The sequence below is a fragment of the Euleptes europaea genome, chromosome 9 (assembly GCF_029931775.1).
Source record: "Euleptes europaea isolate rEulEur1 chromosome 9, rEulEur1.hap1, whole genome shotgun sequence".
Lineage (NCBI taxonomy): Eukaryota > Metazoa > Chordata > Lepidosauria > Squamata > Sphaerodactylidae > Euleptes > Euleptes europaea.
In genome coordinates, this window is record NC_079320.1 from 15,918,001 (window position 1) to 15,932,493 (window position 14,493).

The 14,493-nt window shown below is 48.5% G+C and overlaps 1 protein-coding gene across 1 annotated transcript in view; it reads left to right on the forward strand.

Moving 5' to 3' along the window:
* The first annotated feature begins 5,572 nt into the window (after positions 1-5,572).
* LOC130482464 (probable E3 ubiquitin-protein ligase HERC6) overlaps positions 5,573-14,493 on the forward strand; it is a 35,400-nt gene continuing 26,479 nt past the window's right edge. The window contains exons 1-5 of the mRNA XM_056855189.1: positions 5,573-5,828; positions 8,559-8,715; positions 10,326-10,402; positions 10,594-10,821; positions 13,552-13,646. Of these exons, the coding sequence (XP_056711167.1) occupies positions 5,573-5,828; positions 8,559-8,715; positions 10,326-10,402; positions 10,594-10,821; positions 13,552-13,646 (813 nt within the window). The remainder of the gene's footprint in view (positions 5,829-8,558; positions 8,716-10,325; positions 10,403-10,593; positions 10,822-13,551; positions 13,647-14,493) is intronic.

Here is a 14,493-nt window from a genome sequence, read left to right on the forward strand (position 1 = left end):
AACAAGAATCACTGAAAAAGACAATTACGCTAGGACAAATTGAAGGCAGCAGGAAAAGAGGAAGCCCCAACATGAGATGGAAATCACGGCCCTCAGTTTGCAATTTGCAAGACCTCAGCAAGGCTGTTAACAATAGGAAGTTCTGGAGGACGTTAATTCATAGGGCTGCCATAAGGAGAAACTTCTCCAGGCCATCGAGAACAATCGGGGCTTTGGCAAACCATGAAGTTGCTAATTCATAGACTGGGGTGTAAGCTTTATAGCTTAGTCTCTTTTATAATTGTTATTAACATATTCATGTGATTCAGTGCTTGGTGGACACTTGTTCCAAAGAGGTGGGAGATCTCTCACAAGGGGCTACAGCTACAGGAGAGGAAAAGGGGCACATAGATAAAATTCAGGAAGCAAAAAGGGAACCATACCCATTTGATGCTTCCTGCTGAGCCCCCGGATGGATAAACTGGTTCCTGGAGACTTTCATAGACTTATTTTGATTGAAGACAGACTTTTAGAGAACAATCCAAAGCGAGTCTCCTCAGAAGTCACTTATTGTGAGGATGGAATGGCGGAGGAGAGAGCTGCCTTGTGCCCCCATGGGCGAGAAAGACGTGGTACAAATGAATAAAATAAAATAAAAGGTTCATTAAGCATGTGGTAAAATCATGGAAGGAGTGTTTCATTTCAAATGTATTGTATTGTGTTTTATTTCAAATGTTTATTTCAAATGCCTTCCTCACCCCACCCTACATATGGAGATCAAAGCAACATACAATCAAATCACTGGAATGCACTGTTTTGTTTTATTTTTAAGTAAAGTTTTGAGGCAGCCCTGACTCATCAGAATGCTTTTAGCAGTTGGTCAAGAAGACGAGGCTTCTTTAAGGCAGGCTGAACTAAGGCCATTTATTCATGGAAGGGTTTGCATTGGATTTGCCACTCTATAGATGCACGTTAGCCCCATCCGAATTCCCAAAACTCTGCATGGGGGCTCATTTTTGAGTTTTGAGAATCCAGGTGGGAAAAATGTGCATCTAGAGCAGGGGTGTGGAACCTTTTTTCTGCCAAGGGCCATTTGCATATTTATAACATTGTTCGGGGGCCATACCGGGCGTAGATCTCCTGGTGGGGGGGAGAAGCTAGGGTTACCAGGTCCTCTTCACCACTGGCGGGAGGTTTTGGGGGTGGAGCCTGAGGAGGGCGGGGTTTGGGGAGGAAGACTGCATAGCCATAGAGCCCAACTGCCAAAGTGGCCATTTTCTCCAGGGGAACTGATCTCTGTTGGCTGGAGATCAGTTGTAATAGCAGGAGATCTCCAGCCACCACCTGGAGGTTGGCAACCCTAGGGGAGGCTATGCAGAGGAGGCTTGGAGGGTGCCTCTGCTCCCCCAGGTCTTCCCCCTCCTCCCAGGTGGGAGGGCAGCCAGTGGTGGGCCCAGGCAACTGAGGTGCTAGGGGGGTGCAGCTTGCAGCCTGCGGTCGACCTGCAGGGAAGGAAAGAAGGAAACAAGGAAGGAAGGAAGAAAGGAAGAAAAGAAGAAAGGAAGAAAGGAAGAAAGAAAGAGAAAAGCGAAGGAGAGAAAAAAAGAAAAATAGAGAAAGAGAGAGGGGGGAGAAAGAAAGAGACAGGAAAAGAGGAGAGAAAGGAGAGTGACAGAAAAAGGAAGAGAGAAAAGCCTTCACACACACACACAGCTGGCTCCATGCAACCGGACTTCAGCCTTCCCACCTCTCCCTCCCAGTCCACAAAAGTCCTCCACCTGATCAGCTCCCACGCGCATTCTCCACCACCAGGAGCGGCTGGCTTTTTCCTCTTCTTCCCCCCTCCCTCAGCGGCGACAGAGGTTTAAAATGTTGTGCTGCGGCGTGCAGGAACGCTTCGCCTTCCCTTGGGGGAAGTGTCTTTCTCCCCCTCCTCTCCCCGATTAACAGCTGACAGTCGGCGAGAGGGGGTTTAAAGGGGCCGCAGCGTTCCTGCACGCTGCAGCTTCAGGAAGGGCCGTGCTGCGCTGTGTTTCTGTGGCAGGGCCCTGGAGCTCCCAAGGGCCACAGAAAATGGCCTCAGGGGCCATAAATGGCCCGCGGGCCTGACGTTCCCCATCCCTGATCTAGAGAGTGGCAAATCCAAGGCAAAATCTCCCATGCATAAATGGCAAATGACTCCTTGGGCCAGTTCTTATCTGCCCCCTGCTGGTCAGTTCTAGGCCCGACTGTGCTGCTTTTACATACAAACAGCAGCTAAGTATTGAGGAACCAGCTTAAAACAACTTGCCTTCTTCCATAGTTTGAGTATCGTCAGGCTCTCAGGTGCCTTCTTTCTCCAGTTTTTTCTAAATGCCATAATTTAATGGAAAATCCTCTGCAACTTTAGATTTGATACAGTGGGAAGCGAGGCAGGCAGAACCTGTCAAAGTAAAGGAAAGAGCAAGAGTCCAGTAGCACTTTAAAGACTAACAAAAATTTCTGGCAGGGTATGAGCTTTTGTGAGCCACAGCTTGCTTCTTCAGATACAGCTAAGTGTGGCTCACAAAAGTTCATATGCTGCCAGAAATTTTGTTAGTCTTTAAGGTGCTACTGGACTCTTGCTCTTTTCTATGCTATTGACAGACTAACACGCCTACCCATCGTGTTCAGTCAAAGTAAAGTAAACCAGGAGTTGAGTGATCATCTGTGAGTCACCTCCTGGTTTCACAAAGGAAGCAGTCAAGTTTGACCCAGTAGCCACAGCTAACTTTAGCTAGCCACTGTTATAGCATTTAGAAGTGTACGGTGACACTGAAAATCTTTTGGCCAAGAAACTTAGAATGAAAATTCCATGCATAATAACATTATTTGTAACAGGGTTTCCCCTCCCCGCCCCCCAATATATTTTGCAACTGAATTAACCTGAGACAGGAGGTTGCTTCTGCTAGTTGATTTGGTGGTGTCCATCTGAAAACCATGGTCCATGAAAACCTACACGTTAGACATTTTTACTCCCACCCAAGGGCACTAGGAGGTGATTCTTTACAGTGGAATCTGTGGACATGGGTATAGATCATGATCGGTAGCCGTGTTAGTCTGCCACTAGCAGTAGAAAAGAGCAAGAGACCAGTAGCACCTTAAAGACTAACAAAACTTCAAGCAGGGTATGAGCTTTCGTGAGCCACAGCTCACTTCAGATACAGCTAGAATGTGATTCCATCTATCCTTAAGTAGAGATGAGTCAATTAGGCACACAATGGCAATGTAAATGTCAAAAGCAAGTAAATGACATTAGCAGGCGTGATTGGATTAGGTGTGATATGCAGAGGGGTAGTAGGCGTGGAGAAATCAGCATTGGTAATAAGACAGGAATCCCAGATCTCTATTCAGTCCTGAAGAATGCATAGTCTTGAGCTTCATCATTAGTTGCAATTCAGCAGTCCCTCTTTCTAATCTTTTTTTTAATTATTTTTTAGAAGAGTTGGTTTTTATATGCCAACTTTCTCTACCACTTAAGGAAGAATCAAACCGGCTTACAATTACCTTCCTTCCCCTCCTCCACAACAGACACCCTGTGAGGTAGGTGAGGCTGAGAGAGCTATGACTAGGCCAAGGTCACCCAGCTGGCTTCATGTGTAGGAGTGGGGAAACAAATCCAGTTCACCAAATTAGCCTCTGCCACTCATGGGGAGGAGTGGGGAATCAAACCCGGTTCTCCAGATTTTAGTCCACCACTCCAATCTCCCTTTGAAATCCTTTTGTAAGAGAACTGCTACTCATTAAATCAGCAACTAAATGTTCTGGACATGTGGACATGGGTGTGATTCTGTTTTTATTTGCCCTCAAACCATTCCAGTGTAACAATCTAGACGTTTTTGTGGAATGGGGGCGCCCCGATGTCCACGTTCCTGTGACACAGTCCATTGCTTTAGTCTTAACTGAGATCTGGGCTTGGCTGGATTCCCTGTAAAAAGCCTGAGGAACCATGGAGCATGATTGGACCTGTGGTCTTTCTGGTACAGCTATGGGAGGGCTTGTGGCTCAGCGGTAGAGCATCTGCTTGGCATACACAAGGTCCCAGGTTCAATGCCTGGCATCTCCAGTTAAAGGGACTAGGCAAGTAGGTGATGTGAAAGACCCCTGCCTGAGACCCTGGAGAGCCGCTGCCAGTCTGAGTAGAAAATGCTGACTTTGATGCACCAAGGGATGGATTCTGTATAAGGCAGTGTCATGTGTTCATGCGACTCGTCTGTGCTACTTGGCATGATATCTGATGGTTTTTGTCCAATAACAGAAAATCCACTTTAATTTAATCAGTTTCACCAGAAATCCTGTCTAACAGAGGCTTTAATTTTTAAAAAAATCTAACCTCTTCATAAGGACATCTCAAGAACGTACGTTCTGTTGTATCTACGTGGTTAACCCTCCCTCCATTTAATCTCTGACCTAATGCCAGAGAGCCCACCCTCCAAAGTGGCCATTTTCTCTGGGGGAACTGATCTCTATAGCCTGGAGATGAGTTCGAATTCCGGGAGATCTCAAGGCCCCATCTGGAGGCTGGCAACCCAAGGCACATAGTTTAGGGCCCAGCCTACACGCATGCAACGGATATATCCTTCACACAGCCTTCACACAGGGATTTCTGGCGATCCCTGTAAAAATCATGAAGATCTTTGAGAGCCAAGTCGGTCGGTCGGTTGGTCGGGGTGGTGGTGATTGGTTCTTGTAGGTTATCCAGGCTGTGTAACCGTGGTCTTGGTATTTTCTTTCCTGACGTTTCGCCAGCAGCTGTGGCAGGCATCTTCAGAGGAGTGACACTGAAGGACAGTGTCTCTCAGTGTCAAGTGTGTAGGAAGAGAAATATATAGTCAGAAAGGGGTTGGGTTTGAGCTGAATCATTGTCCTGCAAAAAGTATCAAAGGTAATGTGCTAACCATTGTCCTGTAAGTATCAAGATAATGTGCTAATGAGGGTGTGGTATGTTAAAATGGGACCATTGTATCCCGAAGTGATCTGTTAATGTGTGAAATCCAAAGCTAATCTGCATGGCTATTGTGGACTGTAGTCTTTGTTAGTGTGGAGGTTTTCAGGACAGGAAGCCAAGCCTTATTCATTCTTAAACTCTCTTCTTTTCTGTTAAAGTTGTGCCGACGTCTATGAATTTCAATGGCTTCTCCGTGCAATCCGACAAAAAACGGTCGGTAGAACTGTCCAGTCCTTCGGTGTCTTGGAATAAGCCCCGGCGTCCTGTTTGGGCCAGCCCATGTTCCGCCACTGCTGATTTCTCCGGCTGGCCCAGGCTGCAGCAGTATCTTCCCCGTTCTTTTATCCTTGTCTGCATGCTGCGTTTTGCGGTCCCGATGCACACTTGTCCGCAGCTGCAAGGGAGACGATATACTCCTGCAGAGGTGAGGGGGTGCAGAGGGGAGGGGGGTGAGTTGGCAAACTTTTGTGGGCGGGGCCTAGGCAAGGTGGGGCTCCCTTGAGGGATGGAAGGGAGGTCCTCGGTGGGTTCAGGGCCGGCCCTGGGCGTGTCTAGCCGGAGGCTGGACGGCGGGGCAGCAGTCTTGGGGAGTGCGCTGGGGAGATCGGGCTCGGGCGTGGGAGCGCGATGCTGTACTGCTGGGGCGAAGGCGCCTGCGGGCAGCTGGGGCTGGGGGAAGGCGACGAGCAGGGGGGCCGGGAGCCGGTGCGCTTCCGACCCGGGCCCCAGGGGTGCTGGGTGCGGGGGGTGGCGCTGGTGGCCTGCGGGGAGCGCCACACGCTGCTGCTGCACCCCGACGGCGGCGTCTCCTCCTGCGGGGACAACGCCCGGGGCCAGCTGGGCAGGAGGCTCCCCGACGGGCGGCGGCGCAGCTCCGGGCCAGGTGGGTCCGACGACGGGATCGGGGCGGGGTTGGGGGCGCCTGAGCCGTCCATCCCCCTTCCCAGCCCGGGTGGCCTGCAAAACCGCCTTTGCAAGGTTGGCAAAGGGCGGGGTTGGCAAGGACGGGGTGGGGGGAGCCCCCGCCTGCCCTCCTTGCAGGGGGAGTCCTGGGATCTGTTACGCATTCCTGGTTTCCGAGAGGAGGAACCCATTGGGAGGCGCTTAGCCCAATCTCCGCAGAGTCCACTTCCGACTCCGCGGTGGGACCACAACTCTACCCACACATCACAGGCACCTTGAGCACTTAGAATCGCAGTGGGTCGGATCCAGCTGGCTATTTCGCTTGGCTGGCCCTCCATCCTACAGTCCCTGGTGCTGTGGAAACCTCTCTCCCTGCTGGGAATTATTTTTGGTGCCATGAAATAGGCAACCTGTGCACATTTTCATGAATTTTATATCGTGTATTTTATTATACTGGTTTGATTACATTGTGTTTTAATGATGACGTGAGCTGCCCTGAGCCCGGCTTTCTGGGGGAGGTGGAATGTAAGGTTCAGGGGACCCTTCGACTCCCATCCCCTTTCCGGCCAGCCCACCCTCCGTCCTGGGAGCCTGCCCGGGAGCTGTCGCCTTGGGGTCGCCGCTCTCCAGCTGCCCCCTTTCCCCCCGTCGGCACGCTGGGCCACTCTCCCGGGGGGGCTGCTGCTGGAGGCTTGCAAACGCGGACGGGGGAAACGGGCAGCTGGAGAGAGGCGAACCCAGGGCCGACGCTCCCGGGCGTCAATGGCCACTCGGGGCTGAATGACTGCATATTTTATCTCTTCTGCATATCACACCTAATCCCATCAAGCCTGCTATTCACATTTACATACTGTTCCTCTACTTAAAGACCGATGGATTCTAGCTGTTTCTGAAGAAGTGAGCTGTGGCTCACGAAAGCTCATACCCTACCAGAAAATATTTTTGTTAGTCTTTAACTGGACTCTGGCCCTTTTTGACTGTGCATATTTTATGTACCTTCTGTAACAATTGTAATATTACTTATGCCATTAAAGGTTCATTCATTCATTCGCTCGGGGCCGGCCACGCGCGCTCCTGCCGGCGCAAGCTGTTGCGCGCTTGGTTTCCGACGGCAGCCTCGAACTCCCTTCGCCCTGGCCGTCAAGCGGGCGGGGAGATGGCGCTTGCATCGCATGGGCGATGCGGCGCAGGCTGCGTTGCTGCGATGCCGCGTTGGCCCTGGGTTCGCCTCTCTCCAGATGCCCGTTTCCCCCGTCCGAGTTGGCAAGCCTCCGCCAGGGCCCGGGACAGCCCCTCTTCTCTCGCGCGCGGCGGCGCCTGCAGACAGATGTTTGCTTTCGCAACATCTGGCGCGGAGGCGCTCGGAGGGGGTGTTTGCTGGTCGCCCGGTCGTCATCCGCTGCGATGGGCCGCTCCCCGCTTTTTCGGTTTCTATTCTTTGGCTGCGAGGATGAGTCACTTTTCAAACCTTTCCTTTCGGTTTCCTTTCCCGGTGGTTCAGCCCCCTGTGTCTGTCGTAGGAAACCTCCTAGTCCTTTAAGTCCAGCTGGAGACTTTTGAGTATTCGAGGGAATAAAAATAGATACCTCATTTTGCCAGACCGTTTGCCCCTGGATACTTTGCTGGTGGACGTTGCACCGAAAGTTAAATCCAAGAAAAGAGAAGCAGTTGCAGGTCGTGGCCGAATTTCCTTACAGCCGCTGAAAAATGCCAGGCCACCTTTGTTTGTTTGTTTGTTTGTTTGTTTTGTACAGGTGTTATTCCGTGCCAGTTTTTAATAAACAACTTGTGGGAAATTAAAAGAAAAATTCCAAGGGGGAGTGTGTGCCGTGGTCATTTTTTCCTTCGTGCAGAGGATGTGAACTTCTGTGGATCCTGGAAGAGAGAGAAGAGGGTATCCCTTTGCAAAAAAAAAAAAGGCACTTCATAGCAAAATTTTCAAAACTCCCCCCCCCCCAATTCTGTTTATAAGAGAGAAGAGTTGGTTTTTATACCCTTCCTTTCTCTACTGAAGAGGCTTACAATCACCTTCCCTCCCCTCCCAAACAGGAACCTTGTCAGGTAGGTGGGGCTGAGAGAGCTCTGAGAGTACTGTGACTAGCCCAAGGTCACCCAGCAGGCTTCGTGTGGAGTGGGGAATCGAAACCAGTTCTCTAGATTAGAGTCCACCTGTCATGCCAATAAAGGTGGCTGAAACTGATTAGAGTCCACTGCTCTTAATGACTAGCACGCTGGCTCTAACTTAACTAGGCTTGTCAGACCCCTTGTAGAAATACTTGTTGCTCTTTATATGTTATGATTATAATATGTCTTCAAAGAAGTGTGTTATTCTATGAGTGGGGAAAAAAAGAATCTCCTTCTCAATGGCCATTGGGGAGGGGCTGTGGCTAAGTTTGTAGAGCATTTGCTTGGCATTCAGAAGATCCCAGGTTCAATCCCCAGCATCTCCAGTTAAAGGGACTAGGCAAGTAGGTGATGCGAAAGACTTCTGCCTGAGACCCTGGAGAGCCGCTGCTGGTCTGAGTAGACAATGCTGACCTTGATGGACCAAGGGGTCTGATTCAGTAGAAGGCAGCTTCGTGTGTTCGTTAAATCCTGCGCTCACTTCCGCACTGTGTAGTAGGAGTCATGGGATATAGAAACATGTCCTTCTAGTGACCGTACAGGTATGCAAATAAATATTCATGCTTTGCTTTTGCCCCCTCGAAAGAACAAATCCAAGCGCTGGAAGCCCAGTCTATCGTCCACGTAAGCTGCGGGAAGGAGCACTCGCTAGCCATTTGCAGCAACGGAAGGGTCTTCTCTTGGGGAGCCGGAGATTTTGGACAGCTGGGCACTGGAGAACTGAAAGACCGCATAATCCCCAAGTAAGTGTTTAATTGGAACAGCCATGATGCAGGTGAGCCAGGACGCGTGCTGGCCTTCATCCGGGGGAAAATGCATTCAAATATGTATTCAGCTAGGCCCACAGTGGAAGGCCTTGAAAATGTGTCCTTGCTATTCGTTGGGGTTTGGTTCTTCTAGAGGAGGGCAGGGAGCTGTTCCTGTTGGCAGCAGAGGATAGGACTCGCAGTAATAAGTTTAAATTGCAAGCAAAAAGGTACTGGCTGTATATTAGGGAACAAATTTTTACAGTAAGAGTTTGAGTGTGGAATCAGCTGCCTAGGGAGGTGGTGAGCTCCCCCTCACTGGCAGTCTTTAAGCAAAGGCTGGACAAACACTTGTCAGGGATGCTCTAGACTGATCCTGCATTATTCAGGGGGGGGGGTTGGACTATATGGCCTGTATGGTCCTTTCCAACTCTATGATTCTATGCCAGCTCTGTCTGTTGAATACTGAAGGCTCCTTGCAGGCAAGAAAGAGGTAAACAGGGACTTGAACTTCTTCTTGCAGGGAAAGAGCAATGGTAGCTGGGATTTTCCCTTGTTTTATCTTCAGTAATCTCCCTTCCATGACAGCTGATCTTTCTCTAGCAGTTGGGGAGGAGTAAGGAAGATTAGCTGCAGTGAGATATCTGAAGATGAACGTCCTATGGGAGAGTCTGATCTAGCACTAGTGTTTCTCCGCATGTAGGAGTACAACCCCTTCCAGCATTCCTTACCTGTAAGGAGAAAACTTAATTGATTTCTGATTGAACAGAAAGGGACTCGGTTCAGACATTACACAAAACCATGGTGTAACAAAGGTCACTATGGCTAATGTTGTCTGAAAGCAGACCCCTCTGCTGGCTGTCGTTTGAGTCTGTCAAGCAAGGATCTGAACCCATGGGATGAAGTTGGTTAAATAACAAAAGGGAACTACTGCTTTGCGTGGTATACGAATGAAGACATAGTGGCTTAATCCTGGTTTAACCTTGGTTTGTTCTCTGGCGATGTCCTGTCAGGCGAGGGCAGGAAAGGAAACAAATATTTGACAAGCAGAGCCGGAACTCTCCCTAGAAGGAAACAAATATTTGACAAATGAAGCTGGAACTCTCCCTAAAAGCTAAAATGACTAAACTGAGGCTATCATACTTTGGTAGCATCATGAGAGGACAAGACTCACTGGAAAAGACAGTAATGCTAGGAAAAGTTGAAGGCAGCAGGAAAAGATGAAAACGCTGTAAAAGCCATAGCCCTCACTTTGCAAGACCTGAGGAAGGCTGTCAATGATAGGATGTTTTGGAGGTGATTAATTCATAGGGTTGCCATAAATTGGAACTGGAATTGACAGCAGATAACACACACACCTTTAACAAGGCAAACCCTGATTTGAGTTATTGTCTGTGACTGAATTCTGGGTTTTCAGCCTAACCGTGGTTGAAATGAGTCATAGTTTATGACTTTAAAGCATTTAGGCATGATAACCCTGTCGTCCTAAACCATTTACTTACTGGAAACGAATCTGTATTTAGAATGCGAATAGTCTGTCTCCCGCACCCACCCTCATAAAATCCTAGACAATCACTTTCTTTTTTTGCCTTCTGATTACTGTACAGGGCAGTAGATGGCTTATCGACATGCAAAATAATACAGGCGGCTTGCGGACACTACCATTCAATAGCCCTGGCAAAAGGTAATCCTTCGTTTCATATGACTCTCATAAACAGCACTTGTGTCACACAGTTCACATATAAGGAATGGTTTTCTATTTTGGTTGATCTAGTGCTGCAGATTTCAAAGTGTGCACTGGGAAATTGTGGGTATTGTGGTTGTGACCTCTAATCTCTCTCTCTTTCTTTCCCGCTTCCTCCTCCTGAAACAAAGATGGCAGAGTCTTCTCCTGGGGGCAGAACATCTATGGCCAGCTGGGTGTTGGTAAAGAAGTCTCTTCCCACGGTCGGCCGCAGCACATTCCTGCTTTGGATGGCATCCCGTTGGCTCAGGTGGCTGCAGGCGGGGCACATACGTTTGCCCTCTCCTTTACGGGAGTTGCGTACGGATGGGGAAGGAACCATGCGCATCAGCTGGGCTTAAGTCAGAGGGACCCGAAAGGTATGGCTGCCTTTGAATTCCTCTTGGATATGCTTCCACCTTGATGGCTTCCTCTTATGGGTTAGTGTTGGGATATACAAGTCTCCGTATCCACTCATGAGAGAGTTAACTTCTGTGTTAATATGTAGCCAATAGGGTGTCAAGTAAAGCAGTTGTTTCTAAAAGAGGGAGTTTAACAGACATTGTGTTACATCTAGGTTCAGTTGTTGTAGTTAATTTAGCTTTTCTATAGTGTAGGACTTTACCTTGTTTGTTAGTTAAGGAATAAATCTTTACATTTAAGCTAACATTAGCGTCTGTTGTTATTTACTCTACTAAATGTAATGTATAATATCCAACAGTTAGAATATATGATGGTTTGGAGGTATAAGCCAAGGAAGAGACGGTCATTACAAGGAAAACAGATCCTGAGATTGTCAAAAAGATTTTGTTGAGGTTCGTGAGTCTACAATGGGGTGGTTTGTGCAGAGTGCGGGAGATAAACTGTTTAGTGAGAGCCTGCTGTTTTTATGTGGGCTGAGGGCATTTACTAACCCAAAATTGCAGCTTAAAATATTCTGAACAATAAAAGTGAAGCTAGAGTGGCAAGGACCATGGCTCAGTAGTAGAGCATCTGATTTGTGTGCAGACAGTCTCAGAATCAGTCCCCAGCATCTCCAGTTAAAAGGATCAGGTGATATGAAAGAGCACCTGAGATTCTAGAGAGCTGCTGACAATCACAGTGGACAATAGCAACCTTGACAGACCAGTGGTCTGAATCAGCGTGCTGTTGTGGTTAAGATCAATGGACTCTTAATCTGGAGAACTGGGTTTGATTCCCCACCCCTCCACATGAGCGGCGGACTCTAATCTGGTGAACCAGGTTGGTTTCTCCACTCCTACACATGCAGCCGGCTGGGTGACCTTGGGCCAGTCACAATTCTCTCAGAACTCTCTCAGCCCCACCTACCTCACAAGGTGTCTGTTGTGGAAAGAGGAAGGGAAGGCGATTGTGAGCCGGTTTGATTCTCCTTAAAACAGTGGTCGGCAAACTGCGGCTCCCGAGCCGCATGCGGCTCTTTGGCCCATTGAGTGCGGCTCCCCGCCTCCCCACCCCCCCGTCCGTCGGCTGATGCGGCTCCTCCGCACCCAGCCAGGCAGAGGCGCCGGGCTCCAGCGCACCCCAGGCGGGAGGAGCCAGCAGGCGAGCGGGAGGCGGTGCCCCCCTCTCCCAGCCTCCCCTCCTCTCTTTCTCTCTGGCGGGGAGGGATCAGAGGCGGCGGGGAGAGGCGGCGGCCGGCCGCCCAGGCTGCTGCTGCAAGGAGGGGGGAGAGGCAGGCTCCGCCTCACGCTGGGCTGTCTCGAGGCTGGCGGGGCTCCGTCTGCCCAGCTGTTAGGCGGGGTGCGCTGCGCTGTTTCCCTGCCCCGCCTCCTGATTCCCCGGCTGCCAGCGTCTCTTTCCCGGCCGGCTGTTCCGCTGGGAGCCCGCCCCCCTCCCTCAGCTCCCCTCGTCTGCGAGGGGTGGAAGAGTCGTCGGTTTGTCGTCCCACGTCGGATTTTGAAGAGCTCTTAAAATTGTCTTCCAAAGCTTGTTGTTTTGCATTTACTCAAAAGCAGAGGCTTTTGTTTTTCAATATCTAGGAAGCCAGTTTGGAATCTGGCAGAACAGATAATGGGTTGTAATAAGAAAAAGCTTGGAATTCGGTTTCTTGAAACATTTATCTGTGAATAAGCTCCACTGAATGTAGTAAAATATTCATGAGGTCAGGCTGTTCTTATTCCAGCTGGAATGATCTGATTATTCGAGAATGATGTTTAGGAGATAGTCTAAAATTAGCAGATTGACTAATGGAGCTTCCAATTTATGTGGGAGGCATAAAGAACAAGTAGCACTTCTATGCCTGTTTATTGGAATTGTACAGTTACACTTGGTAAATATTTCTAAGATGACTGGGAAAAAAATTGGATATGATTAAGAAGACAGTCCAGCGGTGTAGTTGTGGTTGTGTTATATTAGGAAAATAATCTAAAAAGTTTTTAAGTGTCTTATAAAAATTAATTATTGCAGGTAGATTGCTTTTAGATCAATATGGGACCATGCAGGCCCTGACCTTGATAGCCCAGGCTAGCCTGATCTCATCAGATCTTGGAAGCTAAGCAAGGTCAGCCCTGCTTAGTACTTGGATGGGAGACTACCAAGGAAAAGCCACACAGAGGCAGGCAATGGCAAACCACCTCTAAACATCTCTTGCCTTGCAAATCATTTGGGGCCTCCATAAGTCAAAGTGTATCCTAAGGATCAAGTTAAGAAGGAAGTTTTTGCTCAGATTTAAATTACAGTGGAATAGATACTGTAAATCTAGTGGGTTAATAAATCTATAGTGACATATATTTGTAACTTTTATAACTAAAATGCGCCATTGAATCACAACCGACTTATGGCGACCCCATCCTGGCGTTTTCAAAACAAGAGATGAATAAAGGGGTTTACCATTGCCTTCTTCTGCGTACTAACCCCAGTCTTCCTTAGTGGTCTCCCTTCCAAGTACTGACCATGGACAATCCTGCTTAGTTTCCAAGATCCAATGAGATTGGGCTAGTCCAGGCTATTATTTCTTTATTGTAATTATTGTCTATTGTACTATGTAGTTTATATTGTTATATGCTTGTATCATAACACTCTTTGTTGTAATTTTGATACTTTAATAAACAAAAATAAAAAAGGAAAGATGTGATTTGGTTCTCCAACAGAACAGATCTTCAAGCCGTGCTCGGTGGCGTCTCTGAGGAACCTCGATGTGATATACATTAGCTGTGGGGCTGAGCACACTGCCGTCCTCACTCAGGTACTCTTGAAAGTAGTTTTCTGTGTTGCTAGAAGATGGTGCCCTAAAGCTTAAGAAGATGGTGCCCTAAAGCTCAGGAATTATTTTCCTTGAAGCTAAAGATGTTAAGCATCTAAGGGCTGATGGAAACACTGGATTGGATCCATCCACCTTTTTTTACTCAATGTTATCCAGTTCCCCTCTTGGCTACAGCATCCTCCCTGCATGGCTTTTGTTCATTTGTTTATTTTTTCTTACTTCATTTATACCCCACCTTTCTCCCAAATGGGGATCCAAAGTGATTTACATGTTTCTCCTCTCCTCCATTTTATCCACACAACAACCTTGTGTGAGGTAGATTAGGCTGAGAGTGTGTGACTGGCCCAAGATCACCTAGCAAGCTTCCATGGCAAAGTGGGGATTCAAACCTGGGCCTCGCAGGTTCTAGTCCAACACTCGATCCCCTCCACCAGACTGGCTGTTGTGCATTCAGGTTCCATGATCCTCAGCATAAACTTCTTTGGTGATCAGAAGAGACGCCTCCTGCCTTTTTCACCAGCAGGAAAGCTACCTGGGCCCAACCCATACTGATCTTCATGTGGAGGCTGCTGAAAAACACTCCAATATGGAAGTAGCCCCATACAGCGACAGTAAGATTGCTAAATAGCTTTCTAATGTGGTTCGGTCTAATAGAAAGCCAGTGTTGTAGTGACTTCAGTGTCAGACTAGCACCTGGAAGAGCTGGATTCAAGTACCCACTCTTCCTCTTATCTACTTCACAGGGTTGTCTTAAGAGTAAAAGGTAGAAGCGTTAGCCATGTATGGTGTTATGGTAGGAAGGGGGAAATGGTGTCTTTCCTTGCCGGGA